This window comes from Schistocerca nitens, chromosome 4, assembly GCF_023898315.1.
Source record: "Schistocerca nitens isolate TAMUIC-IGC-003100 chromosome 4, iqSchNite1.1, whole genome shotgun sequence".
In the NCBI taxonomy this organism is placed as follows: domain Eukaryota; kingdom Metazoa; phylum Arthropoda; class Insecta; order Orthoptera; family Acrididae; genus Schistocerca; species Schistocerca nitens.
In genome coordinates this window covers 273,434,419-273,450,165 of record NC_064617.1, presented here as the reverse complement: position 1 = coordinate 273,450,165, position 15,747 = coordinate 273,434,419, and the positions used below count along the sequence as shown (strand labels likewise).

General features: G+C 42.1%; 1 protein-coding gene across 1 annotated transcript in view; it reads left to right on the top strand.

Moving 5' to 3' along the window:
* Positions 1–15,747, top strand: part of LOC126252249 (agrin-like) — a gene marked incomplete at its 5' end in the record, with an annotated part of 306,781 nt that overhangs the window by 178,580 nt on the left and 112,454 nt on the right. The window contains 2 exons of the mRNA XM_049953122.1: positions 5,525–5,710; positions 5,958–6,137. Coding sequence (XP_049809079.1) covers positions 5,525–5,710; positions 5,958–6,137 — 366 coding nt within the window. The remainder of the gene's footprint in view (positions 1–5,524; positions 5,711–5,957; positions 6,138–15,747) is intronic.

Genomic DNA, 15,747 nt, shown 5'->3' with positions numbered 1-15,747 from the left:
TCATAGGACATCATCTGCATAAAAAGTATTTTTTCAGCACTTCAGAAAGTTCTTTCACCCATACGTGCACTCCCATCACTGAAGGGCCACTCCTTCTCTCCATATATGCAGTAGGTGAGCTCATGCTAGTTAGTGTGGTGTGGCGGCTGCTCTGGCAATTGGATGACTTAACAAGTCGCCAACCGATAAGAGTTCACTAGCCAGAAATGGGCAACGTTTCCTCAATTATGATCAAGCATGTTCTTTGAGACTCAGTGTTTGAATTTAAAAGGTTGTCTATTGATATAGTACAACAGAAATACATGCAAAAAGATGAGACTGAGTTATAAGTGGAACAAGAAAAGGTGGTAGCCAGGCACCTTCATCTCGTATTGGCTCCTTCGGGAACGCTTCATGTCGACTGTCTCGTTTTTCCATTACCGTTGCAACCTGGCAGTACAGGGCTATTACAAATGATTGAAGCGATTTCATAAATTCACTGTAGCTCCATTCATTGACATATGGTCACGACACACTACAGATATGTAGAAAAACTCATAAAGTTTTGTTCGGATGAAGCTGCACTTCAGGTTTCTGCCGCCAGAGCGCTCGAGAGCGCAGTGAGACAAAATGGCGACAGGAGCCGAGAAGGCGTATGTCGTGCTTGAAATGCACTCACATCAGTCAGTCATAACAGTGCAACGACACTTCAGGACGAAGTTCAACAAAGATCCACCAACTGCTAACTCCATTTGGCGATGGTATGCGCAGTTTAAAGCTTCTGGATGCCTCTGTAAGGGGCAGTGAGACAAAATGGCGACAGGAGGCGAGAAGGCGTATGTCGTGCTTGAAATGCACTCACATCAGTCAGTCATAACAGTGCAACGACACTTCAGGACGAAGTTCAACAAAGATCCACCAACTGCTAACTCCATTTGGCGATGGTATGCGCAGTTTAAAGCTTCTGGATGCCTCTGTAAGGGGAAATCAATGGGTCGGCCTGCAGTGAGCGAAGAAACAGTTGAACGCGTGCGGGCAAGTTTCACGCATAGCCCGCGGAAGTCAACGAATAAAGCAAGCAGGGAGCTAAACGTACCACAGCCGACAGTTTGGAAAATCTTACGGAAAAGGCTAAAGAAGAAGCCTTACCGTTTACAATTGCTACAAGCCCTGACAAAGTCAAACGCTTTGAATTTTCGGCGCGATTGCAACAGCTCATGGAAGAGGATGCGTTCAGTGCGAAACTTGTTTTCAGTGATGAAGCAACATTTTTTCTTAATGGTGAAGTGAACAGACACAATGTGTGAATCTGGGCAGTAGAGAATCCTCACGCATTCGTGCAGCAAATTCGCAATTCACCAAAAGTTAACGTGTTTTGTGCAATCTCATGGTTTAAAGTTTACGGCCCCTTTTTCTTCTGTGAAAAAAACGTTACAGGATACGTGTATCTGGACATGCTGGAAAATTGGCTCATGCCACAACTGGAGAGCGACAGCGCCAACTTCATCTTTCAATAGGATGGTGCTCCACCGCACTTCCATCATGATGTTCGGCATTTCTTAAACAGGAGATTGGAAAACCGATGTATCGGTCGTGGTGGAGATCATGATCAGCAATTCATGTCATGGCCTCCACGCTCTCCCGACTTAACCCTGTGCGATTTCTTTCTGTGGGGTTATGTGAAAGATTCAGTGTTTAAACCTCCTCTACCAAGAAACGTGCCAGAACTGCGAGCTCGCATCAACGATGCTTTCGAACTCATTGATGGGGACATGCTGCGCCGAGTGTGGGAGGAACTTGATTATCGGCTTGATGTCTGCCGAATCACTAAAGGGGCACATATCGAACATTTGTGAATGCCTAAAAAAACTTTTTTGAGTTTTTGTATGTGTGTGCAAAGCATTGTGAAAATATCTCAAATAATAAAGTTACTGTAGAGCTGTGAAACCGCTTCAGTCATTTGTAATAACCCTGTAGTTGTATGAAACTGCACAGTGAAGCTTAATGTTGCAAGTTGTGTTGGCAACACCGATCATGGATTACATCATTCTCCTCTCTCACATCTCCCCTCTCCACAATGACCTAAAATATTCCCTAAACTCCACCACCACCCGTGGTGTGAACCATATGTCTTTTGCACCATTTATAACTCATTCAGTAACATCAAATGTCAATAGGATGAAAACGGGAAAAAGTCAAGTGAGAAGTCAAGTAAGAACTTAGAGTCAAGGTGAACCTTACTAGGAAGAAATTTAAAATCGGTGAATTTTTAGCTAAAGTCAAGTGAGACATTGAGCAAGAACTTAGAATCAAGGTAAACTTTACTAGGAAGAAATGTAAAATTGGGGAATTTTTAGCATTGACCTTACAGATTTTTCACAGGGCTACTAATTTATGGTGTAGAGTCATGAACAATATAAAATCAGAGAATGTAAAATCAAAGTTTCACTGTATACATCTTCTAATTTATTCTTTCACAATTTTTCATACTCATCAATTCCCTTTTGCTAGTAAATTCATATCCAGTCTTTGACATTACAGTGCAGTATGAAATACAACAATTATCTGAGCCATGACTGCACTGAACATGAACTGTCACATTGCAACTCTATAACACAGCTAACTGATTCTAAGTGCTTTGGCATGACACTGGCCCGTATATAGAAAAGTAATAATTCTTGTTGCCATATACATTATTTATTTTAGAAATTTTATAGTAAAAATAAGGCATACTTACTTGTATTTTTTGTCAGAAAATTATTTTTTCTGATTCCAGTATACATCCACCAGGCAAATAACTGTAGCAATATATTTTGTATCAGTTCAGATATCAAACCAGTGTGTAAACACACACACACACACACACACACACACACACACACACACACACACACACACCAGTGCGCCTAGATCGTACTGGCTAGACATATGATGCTGGGATTGCATTTTGGCTGGTGGACTGGAATAGGATGGGGATTGTCTCATGAGGATGGGTAGAGGAAGAGAGAGGCAAGAGACAGGAAGAGGGATTGGGTGTGAATAACTAGCAGCTAAGAGGGAGGCAGTATGTTTGCTGGCTTGGAATGTGGGATGGAGGAGTGGTTGATGAATGGGCTCGGCATGTGATGCACAGATACCAGAGCCAGTGATTTTAGTGCATGTTGAAGTCGATCTGTAGGCAGGGATTGATAGGGGATGTCAGGACAGTGGGAAGGGAAACTGTTGGATGGAGGGTGCGGGGATGGTAGGTTTACAGAGACTGACATGAGGAGGGTTATAAGATTGAAATATGTGTTGCAAGGATGACTCCCATCTACATAGCTCGGAGAAGCTGATAGTGGAGGGAAGGATCCAGATGACACAAGCTATGAAGCAGCTGTTGAAATCAAGCATGTTGTGCCAGTGGCTGGTCAACTCTGTTCTCTGCCACACTTTGACAGTGGCTATTCATTCTGGTGGACAGCTGATTGGTTGACACACCAATATAAAAACTGTGAAGTGGTTGCAGCAGATTTGGTATATGACATGGCTGCTTTCACAGGTGGCCCTGCCTTGATTGGATCAGGTAACCAGTGACAGGACTGGAGTGGGAAGTGCTGGGTGGATGGATTGTCTTGAACCTGGGTCTTCCACAGGGACATGGTCCCTGTTGCACACACCAAAAAATCACCATTTTACAGCCTGGTCACCCATGGACCATGTATCTGCAGCCATGAGAACTCCATTGTCACATATGCTGAAGGTCTCAGGAGGGTCTTAACAGACAGGCACTCTTCTACAAATCTACTCCACAAACAGTTATATTCTCTCACCCCTAATCCTCCTATGAGCTCCACAAATCAGCTACAAAGGAATGCCCCCTTGTCACCCAGTATCACCCAGGACTGGAACAACTGAACCATATCTTTCACCAGGGCTATGATTATTATGATCATGCCTGGAAATGAGGGACATCCCATCCACGGACCTTCCCAAAACTCCTAATGTGGTATTCCAATCACCCACCCAACCTACGCACAATCCTGGCCCAGCCCCCTGCCACTCTCCAGCTCAGCACCTTGCCACAGGTATCATATCCCTGTGGAAGACCCGGGTGAAAGACCTTGAACAGGTTGCTTCCAATCAATGACACTTCCTACCCTAGTCATGTCACAGTCTAGTCTTATCCTATCATAAGCAACTATGTCATGCACCAATTCTGTTGCAATCCGTGCACAGTTTTTTATGTCAGTATGACAACCAACCAGCTGTCCACCAGAATGAATGGCCACTGCCAAAGTGTGTGGCAAGAACAAAGTTGACCAGCAAGTGCCACAACATGCAGCTGAGTGCAAAATGCTTGGCTTCAGTGGCTGTTTCACAACCAGGTCCATCTGAATCCTTCCCTCTGTTACCTGTTTTTCTGTACTACACAGATGCGAGGTATGCTTGCAATGCATTGTTCACTCCCATAACCCTCCTGGCCTCATTCTCTGAAAACCATATGTCCCCATACCCTCCACAGAGCAGTTTCCCATTCCTCCATCCAGTAACCAGGCATCACATGCCCAGCCTGTACACCTACCGCACCATTCTCCCACATTCTTAACCAGCAAAATGCTGCCTCCCTCTGAGCTGCTAGCTACCCATCCCCAACCACTCTTTGTGCATTCTGTGTCTTATTTCCTCTACCTACCCCACTTGATACAACCCCACACCACCCTAATCCACTTTCTGAAATGGAATCCCGGCATTGTGCATCCACTGGCAAAATTTATGGTCACAAGTGTGTGTGTGTGTGTGTGTGTGTGTGTGTGTGTGTGTGTGTGTGTGTGTTGGTGTGCATGCACTTTGTATGTGTATTTGTACTCTAGCCTGACAAAGGATTGCCGGCGTGGCCAAGTGGTTCTAAGCGCTTCAGTCGGGAACCGCGCTGCTGCTGCGGTCGCGGGTTCGAATCCTGCCTTGGTCATAGGTGTGTGTGATGTCCTTAGGTTAGTTAGGTTTAAGTAGTTCTAAGTCTAGGGGACTGATGACCTCAGATGTTAAGCCCCATAGTGGTTAGACCCATTTGAACCATTTTGACAAAAGATTTGTTCCAAAAACTAGCAAGTTTATTTTTCTTTTGAGTGTGCCTGTCAATGACTCAACACTCCTGCTGTTTGTTGAGTGGTCTCCTTTACTCCTAAATTATTTACGTTAGTTATCAGTTTGTTATTTGACCTATATTTTATTTTATATTCTTGGTAACTGTTTGTAATTTAGCATATTTATTTCATAATGGTTTCATTATCATCTCTGTGTAGTCAAATTTCAGATTTATGGGTATATGTGTTTGTTTCATCTGAAAACAAATGTGATGCTGTACAACCAGTAGTGTAGATGCACTGTCTGGTAGGAGTTGCCAATGAAACCCCAGTTTAGCAGTTAAATACATTTGTGAAGAATAGATTTGATTAATCAGTTTGTAACAGTAATGATTTATTGCAAAAAAGAACTTATTGGTATTCTATGAGTAACTGCAATCTAAGATAAAAAGTATAAGAAATGTAATTTTCCTTTTTAGAAGTGCTTGTTCCTGGAACAGAACGTCCAATAAGAAGATCAACTACTTATCAGTACACAGAGGCTCTTGATGTTAACCTTCCCATCTTTAAGTTTACAAGGCATCTGTTGGTTCCAGTAGCACCAGATGACAGATACTTTTACCATTCTGGCAGTTTGCATCAAGAAGGATCTGATAATAACAGTGGTAAGATATAGAGAACATTTTATGTCTTGGTAGGATTGTTATTTTAATTCTGTATATGCCAGTTAAAATGTTATGATTTTAATTTTCTAAATTCTTGTAAATTAAAAGACATTCTGTACGTTAAAAATTCAATAATTGACAGTGTTAGCTTTCTAACAAAAATATGAAAGTTAAGCATGCAGACATGTGTACAATACTTGCAGGAAAGATTTACAAAAGTGATTTGATTTGGTTTTAACTTTTGCAGATATTTCATTTGAAGCTGTACTTCAACCTACACCTGCAACTGTTCAGTTAGTTATTGCTGCGATTGGAGAAAGATGTGGTACTAATTCATCTTGCACCATTCCTAAGAGCCACTGTATTTCTGGCCAGTGCATGTGCAGTGATGGCTATTTCGAAGCACCAGACAGGCAAGGCTGCATTGGTAAATTAATTTCAGTTGTAATCACAAGTCTGTGATTTGTTAAGTGCCATTACTAATGGGAAAAATACTTGCGCTTCGGCTGTTATTAAAATTGTTATTAAGTTTAGTCTTAGCTCATACTAGCAACTTTTTGTTAGTTACTCACTGGCTGTAATCAGTCCACCACAACAATGGATTGCATGTAACAATAAACCTGTATCCAGTATGGGATGAACTCTCCTGTACTCTTCAGTGGGTATTGTAAGATATGGGGATATAGTGAAGAAAATATAATAACAAAAGAATGTCAACATATTAAAATATTTAATCAACTTTCAAATCTAAGAAAATTTGCAGGGGTTGAAAAATCGGCCAACCAGTTGCAAAACAAAGATTTATTGGCACTTTACCTAGGTTTTCATACTTCTAAAAATATCTTCTGCAGAAAGAGTGGTCCTTGTTACATCACATGATGGAACATTAGATTAGATGAAGCTGAGAGACTCTTGTCATATATGACATTGACAAAATAAGAATTATCCTAAGCCATGGCTTTACATAGCCGCCAGATCACATGTATCATACTTTAGAATGAATGCTCACTAGTAAATTCCCGCAGGTAGAGACTCTGGCATGATGTACATGTAACTTATGAAAATATTTTATCCTGTGACTCCTATTACACTTTATGTTGGCAAGAGCCTCTAACTGTGGGCATTCACTAGTGGGCATTCATTTGAAAGTACAACATATGTAATCCGGCTTTTATATAAAGCCATTGCTTGGGATAATTCTTGTTTTGTCAATGTCTTATAAGACAAGAGCCGCTCGGCTTCATCTAATCCAACATTCCATCATGTGATGTGACAAGGCCCACTCCTTCTGAAGAAGATACTTTAGAAATATCTAAACCTAGGTCAAGGGCTAATAAACATTTATTTTGCAACTGGCTGACTGATCTTTCAACCTCTTCAGATTTACACAGCTGCTGTTTTGCAGCCATGTTTAAGATTTCTAAGAAAATTTGTAACAGAAGCTAACTGTCTTCTCCCCACATCTCAAAAGAGGAGTGAAGTGAGCAGGAATCTTGAAAAATGTAGCTTTTGCAATTAACAAAGCATAATTCACCAAGAAAAAGGAAATGATAGGAAAGGAGCAAAAGAAAGGTCCAATTTTGCAGGTGCTGGAAGGAAGTGAAAATCATTCCAAAACTTGAGTGAGAAATGATACCAGTTGTAGGAAAGGATTAAGAAATAACTAACAGTTGTGTGTGTGTGTGTGTGTGTGTGTGTGTGTTGAGGGGGGGGGGGGGGGAGGTGCATGCAAGCCAGTTTCTGCCCTCTTAGCTGTTAGTCAATAGACACCAGTCTTTTATCATGAGTGGACCTTTGTTAAAATTCAAGTAATTTTTGCAATTTAATGCTACCATCAGTGGTTACATTCTAACATTAAATCTAAGTATTTATACATATGAACTCGAAATTATTTTTGGATTTTTCATTTGTTGAGTCTAATTGAAATGTTCAAATATCTTCTTACGCTTATATCACTTGAACACATTTAACTACTAACTTTCTGTGAGTTTCGTAATCTATACTTTTCTCCAAGAACTATCTTATTCCACATGTCGTAACCTGAAATTTCGTCTGTGCACTTAACAAACTTCCTAAGTGACATAGATTGAATTGATGCATCTTTATAACCTCAGTACTCACCACAAAGCACAGACACAAATATTATTTAAATCAGTGGAGAGTAAAAATCAGAAAATTCTCTCTGTATTAAGCTATTGTTGTAACAAATGCTGCATGTGTGTAAATACATTGGCATACAAAACAGGGAGGTGAAGCAGAGCTAGGCTGAATCCAGGTGCCAGAACATGACTGTTGGTCTTGTATATGTTATTTTAGATGGTTTTCCATGTGTCATGGCAAATGTAGACCTGGGTCCATTTCCTAATAGAAACTGCAACACTCAAAGAGTTAAAATACAAATAGACACTGTATACAGTTCCATGATTCATAGACATACGGCGCACATGACTTTCCTCCATTACAGTGGCTGGTATTTGTGAGAGCAGTAAGAGCTCCTTGTTACAGAATTAAAATTAAAATAGCAGGCAAGTCAAGAATGAACAAATACTCATCACTGGTAGACAATCACTGAGGATAAAGAAGCAGTTTAGTTCCAGTCACTGAAGTGAAATAAAGTCATATCTTCTTAACTCTTCAGGCTTTCCTGGCGAGATCTTGACATCTTCTTCTTTCTTTGTTTGTCTTTAGTGTATTTGCCATGTGACAGGTTTCAACTGGAGAGGCTCCATTGCATCCTGCTCTAAGCATTTTCCTCCATCTGTATATACACTCCTGGAAATTGAAATAAGAACACCGTGAATTCATTGTCCCAGGAAGGGGAAACTTTATTGACACATTCCTGGGGTCAGATACATCACATGATCACACTGACAGAACCACAGGCACATAGACACAGGCAACAGAGCATGCACAATGTCGGCACTAGTACAGTGTATATCCACCTTTCGCAGCAATGCAGGCTGCTATTCTCCCATGGAGACGATCGTAGAGATGCTGGATGTAGTCCTGTGGAATGGCTTGCCATGCCATTTCCACCTGGCGCCTCAGTTGGACCAGCGTTCGTGCTGGACGTGCAGACCGCGTGAGACGACGCTTCATCCAGTCCCAAACATGCTCAATGGGGGACAGATCCGGAGATCTTGCTGGCCAGGGTAGTTGACTTACACCTTCTAGAGCACGTTGGGTGGCACGGGATACATGCGGACGTGCATTGTCCTGTTGGAACAGCAAGTTCCCTTGCCGGTCTAGGAATGGTAGAACGATGGGTTCGATGACAGTTTGGATGTACCGTGCACTATTCAGTGTCCCCTCGACGATCACCAGTGGTGTACGGACAGTGTAGGAGATCGCTCCCCACACCATGATGCCAGGTGTTGGCCCTGTGTGCCTCGGTCGTATGCAGTCCTGATTGTGGCGCTCACCTGCACGGCGCCAAACACACATACGACCATCATTGGCACCAAGGCAGAAGCGACTCTCATAGCTGAAGACGACACGTCTCCATTCGTCCCTCCATTCACGCCTGTCGCGACACCACTGGAGGCGGGCTGCATGATGTTGGGGCGTGAGCGGAAGACGGCCTAACGGTGTGCGGGACCGTAGCCCAGCTTCATGGAGACGGTTGCGAATGGTCCTCGCCGATACCCCAGGGGCAACAGTGTCCCTAATTTGCTGGGAAGTGGCGGTGCGGTCCCCTACGGCACTGCGTAGGATCCTACGGTCTTGGCGTGCATCCGTGCGTCGCTGCGGTCCGGTCCCAGGTCGACGGGCACGTGCACCTTCCGCCGACCACTGGCAACAACATCGATGTACTGTGGAGACCTCACGCCCCACATGTTGAGCAATTCGGTGGTACGTCCACCCGGCCTCCTGCATGGCCACTATACGCCCTCGCTCAGAGTCCGTCAACTGCACATACGGTTCACGTACACGCTGTCGCGGCATGCTACCAGTGTTAAAGACTGCGATGGAGCTCCGTATGCCACGGCAAACTGGCTGACACTGACGGCGGCGGTGCACAAATGCTGTGCAGCTAGCGCCATTCGACGGCCAACTCCTCGGTTCCTGGTGTGTCCGCTGTGCCGTGCGTGTGATCATTGCTTGTACAGCCCTCTCGCAGTGTCCGGAGCAAGTATGGTGGGTCTGACACACCGGTGTCAATGTGTTCTTTTTTCCATTTCCAGGAGTGTATGTTCATCCTCTTCTGGTGTCATCAATCTTTTCAATTCTCTTCCTACATCTTCCACATTTCCATCTATAATTCTTTGTTGCAGACAATTCCTACATCATATATATACCAGCCAAGATTTTTTGCTCCTTCTGGTCACTTCCACTTATCTTCTTTCTTTTTCTATTTTCTTCATTACCAAGTCTTTCAGTCCATGTATCCTTAAGCATCCTTCTGTGCAGCCACATTTCAAAACTTTCAGGATATGTTTCTTCTTTCTTTTTAACTGCCCATGATTCCACTGCTGTATAACACTACACTCCAGACGTAACAGCTAGCAAATCATTTCCTCAGCTACATTGGAATTCTTCTAGACGTTGGTGATTATTTCACCTTTTCAAGTTCTATCTTTCCCATCTATATCCTTCCTATTTCTCCTGTACAGCTTCCATTCCATGTTGTTAAACTCCATAGGCATAGAAAGGATTTTACTTGTATTTTTTTCCGTCTGGGAATAAGTTACATCACTTTTGTCTTCCCTATGTTTATCTTCATTCCATACTCCTTGCCCTTTCTTGCAATACTCATCAACATCTCCTCTAGCTCCTCTTCTGATTGTGCCAGCACTGCTCAGTTATCCACGTATTTTATAGTTTTCGTCCTTTCTCCTCCAATTTCAATGCTTCTTGCATCCTTTTTTTTTCCTTGCCTGTCAGTTCTTCTCCATATTTGTTGAATAGATTTCATAGAGTGAGCATCCATGCCTTACACCTCTTCCAATGCACATCTCTTCCATCTCCTCATTCCCTACTCTAATTGTCACTTTTTGTTTTGTATACATATCCTTTATGAATTTCTAGCTTTTCAGTCTGAACCCACATCTTTTAAAATTCTCAGCAGAATTCTCCAGTTAACTATATCGAAAGCACCTCCTTGTTCATTTCTATCATTCTTCCTCCAACAATCTATAGCATCTCTTGTCCCTTTACCCTCTCTAAACCCAAACTGGACTTCCCCACTACTTTTTTTTTTTTTTCAATCTCTATACTACGACTCTTATTATAGGCATTGATAAAACTAATTGTCCTGTAGTCTTTGCATTATTTTGCATTTCATTTTTAGGTAGAGGTACTAGAGTGGCCTTGTGTAGATCTTGAGGACAAATTCCTGTGTCATAAATTCTGTTCACTAACTCACAAGGAACCCACCCCTAACCCAACATGTCAAAACCTGTCCTAAAATACGATATGTAAAAAGAATACATGGAAAGGAACACACTGTCAAAATTATAATTGCTAAGACACACTGCAAGTATTTTGTTTTTTAAACGTTGAAAATTAATGAATTTATAGCTCAGCAGGTGCCCAAAGAAATGTACACCTCTACCGTAGCTGTAGCAGATAGCACAAGTGCAACACGACAGGTATATAGTCTTGGTTGACAGCACATTGGTAAATACACTCCTGGAAATGGAAAAAAGAACACATTGACACCGGTGTGTCAGACCCACCATACTTGCTCCGGACACTGCGAGAGGGCTGTACAAGCAATGATCACACGCACGGCACAGCGGACACACCAGGAACCACGGTGTTGGCCGTCGAATGACGCTAGCTGCACAGCATTTGTCCACCGCCGCCGTCAGTGTCAGCCAGTTTGCCGTGGCATACGGAGCTCCATCGCAGTCTTTAACACTGGTAGCATGCCGCGACAGCGTGGACGTGAACCGTATGTGCAGTTGATGGACTTTGAGCGAGGGCGTATAGTGGGCATGCGGGAGGCCGGGTGGACGTACCGCCGAATTGCTCAACACGTGGGGCGTGAGGTCTCCACAGTACATCGATGTTGTCGCCAGTGGTCGGCGGAAGGTGCACGTGCCCGTCGACCTGGGACCGGACCGCAGCGACGCACGGATGCACGCCAAGACCGTAGGATCCTACGCAGTGCCGTAGGGGACCGCACCGCCACTTCCCAGCAAATTAGGGACACTGTTGCTCCTGGGGCATCGGCGAGGACCATTCGCAACCGTCTCCATGAAGCTGGGCTACGGTCCCGCACACCGTTAGGCCGTCTTCCGCTCACGCCCCAACATCGTGCAGCCCGCCTCCAGTGGTGTCGCGACAGGTGTGAATGGAGGGACGAATGGAGACGTGTCGTCTTCAGCGATGAGAGTCGCTTCTGCCTTGGTGCCAATGATGGTCGTATGCGTGTTTGGCACCGTGCAGGGGAGCGCCACAATCAGGACTGCATACGACCGAGGCACACAGGGCCAACACCCGGCATCATGGTGTGGGGAGCGATCTCCTACACTGGCCGTACACCACTGGTGATCGTCGAGGGGACACTGAATAGTGCACGGTACATCCAAACCGTCATCGAACCCATCGTTCTACCATTCCTAGACCGGCAAGGGAACTTGCTGTTCCAACAGGACAATGCACGTCCGCATGTATCCCGTGCCACCCAACGTGCTCTAGAAGGTGTAAGTCAACTACCCTGGCCAGCAAGATCTCCGGATCTGTCCCCCATTGAGCATGTTTGGGACTGGATGAAGCGTCGTCTCACGCGGTCTGCACGTCCAGCACGAACGCTGGTCCAACTGAGGCGCCAGGTGGAAATGGCATGGCAAGCCATTCCACAGGACTACATCCAGCATCTCTACGATCGTCTCCATGGGAGAATAGCAGCCTGCATTGCTGCGAAAGGTGGATATACACTGTACTAGTGCCGACATTGTGCATGCTCTGTTGCCTGTGTCTATGTGCCTGTGGTTCTGTCAGTGTGATCATGTGATGTATCTGACCCCAGGAATGTGTCAATAAAGTTTCCCCTTCCTGGAACAATGAATTCACGGTGTTCTTATTTCAATTTCCAGGAGTGTATTTGAAAGATTTAGAACTGCTCTCATGAGAGTCAGTGCATTATTGCCAAGGGAGATCTGAGGACCTCTGAATTGCAAGTGAGATGAACATTACTGACTTTCATACCTCTTTGAACTGGTTAAACGGATTCAGTATATTATATGGAGAAGGAAGTCACAAAATTTCGAAGTTTACTTCAAGTAAACATGTACAGGAAGTGTCATTAACAGATAATATAGTAGGGAACTTTGTAACTGACTTGAAGATGGAGATTCTTGCTATCTCCTAAAATGCTATGTATAAGGATAAGTAGACAGTCTTGTGCAAGGACTGCTTGTGACTCACACTTTATCGTTTCATGCGAAAAAAGGCAGAGCTGCTTGTGAAGTCAGTGAATGCTCTGATACATTCATATACAACAATGCCAGTGATATCAGTGAATTACTGTATCCATAGCGTTGTGTCTATCATATGGAACATCAAGGCAAGTAACCATCAAATTAAAAAAATTGACTTTTTAGTTGAAAAATATCTTGTACCCAACATAGCAAAATCTGGAAAAATGGTAATTTTCACTACTACATCTGAAGCATTTTCTCACCAGTTGGAGGAAGTAATTCATTGCTTTTCTTGGATTCTTTGTCTGGATATAATGACACCTCTGTCTTTAGGAGGATGACGAAAAGACTTAATATAATACAAATTCCACTCGGAATTAATGGTGTGATTCACCAACTCAATAAAGAAATTTCTCAACATTGTAAACCATTTTCTAGAAAATTGTTGGACAATATAATTCCCAATAGCTCTTTGCCATTTCAGATTTATCAGTGGAACAGTACTGTGAAATTCAGTCATTCCTGTACTGTCAGTTTGCATCATCATATTTTACAAATCTGATCAAATGTGCCTGGTATGCACCACAATATGCAAAGCAACAGCAATGACATTTTCTTCCTCCATTCCAGTTCTGTCTAAATAAAACCATTAATTACTCTGAACTGTCTGAATTAATTAATTTTTCTTTTATTAGGTGTGCTTTGTGTAACGAAAATGTTTCTCTTTGTCATCCAATACAAACTTTGCATTTTTGTGACAACTACATAGAATAAACAAGGAATGGTTTCATTGTTACCTAACTACACATTATTCAAAAATCATCGTAAGAACTGTGCTACAGGAATTGTCACAAAATATTTAATATCAACAAATTAAAGTTCTGATTGATGCAAGTCATCTGTAATGTAATATCATACAGTCCTTTGATTGTCTTTCCTCTATAAGCCACTTCTGTCACAGCTACACCTGCAACAGTTTAGCTGTCGATATGAACTGCAAGTTCAAAACATTAATGAAGTGAGACGTTTTTGGTATGGTTGTAAGTGCTTCAAATTTGCTACATGGCACTACATCCTTTTGTCACAACTACATCTACTTATTTGCTGACTTGAGTGGGAGGCAGGAAGGACTGCACAAACCACTGTTATGAGCAGTTCTTTCTGTGGTGGTAATGAGAATAACTTTAACATTTTTTAAATACTTGCAGCACACATCAGCAGCTAAATTATTGACTTATTCTTCCTGAGGGGAAAATATTCGGGTAGGTTTTGACATGTTGGACTGGATTATTCCCATGTCAGTCAGTCCGGCTATTGAAGTTAGACCGAAGACTTTCGTTGCCTCAGATGGTATTCTGTACAGCCCAATGCTTTCTTTTCCCAGAGCTCCCAAGTTATGTTCTCTGTTTACCTATTAGAACCTTGGTCTTCTTCATTTTGTTCCTCTTCATCTTCCAAAACTAGTTTGTTATGATCTTCTTCCCATCTTTATTTAAAATTCCTTGCATGCTTATTTTCCTTGCCTCTCTTGTTAAGGATTTTACTGTTTTCTACCCTTCTTCCAATTTTCCTTTATTTCCAATTCTTCCATTTGCTCATATTGTTTCCTCGTCAAATCCTCTCTAGACTGATCAGTTAACTTTCTTAGTTCATTGCTCAGCTTTCTGTGCTGTCTTCTGCCTTCTCCCAAATTGTCATTTTTCCATCAATATACTGTATGATAAGCTGTTAACTGTGAATGTTTGGGCATCACAGACAAAATGACAGATCGAATGGTTGAATGGGACTACCACTTTCTGTATAGAGAGAGAGAGAGAGAGAGAGAGAGAGTAAAATATCCACTGATCTTTTCATTTATTATAGAAAGACATCTCTATCTGTTTCTCAGTTTCACTTACATTACTTATCAAAATAGTTTGTGATAAATAAGTTATTTATGGTTCATATTTGCATGTAAACACTATACCTCAGAACTTAGTTACCAGTTTCTCTGAATGACTTTTGGTTTTTGTAATGGTTGTTAATTCTAATCTGAATCTGCAGTGAAGATCAGTCTCTAAAATTAATAAACCCAGACATTATATTTTGTACACCAGTGGTAAGTCGATTCACATTTGTGTTCAAATGCTTGGAGCCTTTGTCAGTTTTGTCAAATAATCTTTTGTGTACAATCGTGATTCTTTTATGTTTCAACAAGTTTTCCTATGATGTAATGGTTTTCTTTAATTGTATCATGCATAATACATAATCAGGGGAAATAGTGGAACCACCAAAGTTACATAAATTGTTAGTAGTTACAGACAAAATTATAAACTACAGAACTTTCATGAAAAACAATTCTCTTGTGTTTTGGAAAGGGTAGACAATTATAAATTGATAGCTTTGTCTTCGTTTGCCTCAGTCATATTTATTCTATGTCCTCTTCATTTCTTTTGATCTGGCAGTTGTTTAATCCACTAGTTTAAGCAGTTTAGAGTGGTTAATTGCTTATTATTTTGTATTTTGCTCCTAAGTAGATGTTTTCAAGATAACTTGTATTTCTAATTTGTTAACGTTAATATTACTGATAAACAACAAATGACAAATCTGAACTGCATAGTTACCTGGCCAATGAAAAGAGGTTATGTTTCCAAAGTCACTATTTAATCAGTTAATACAGAATATCTGTAG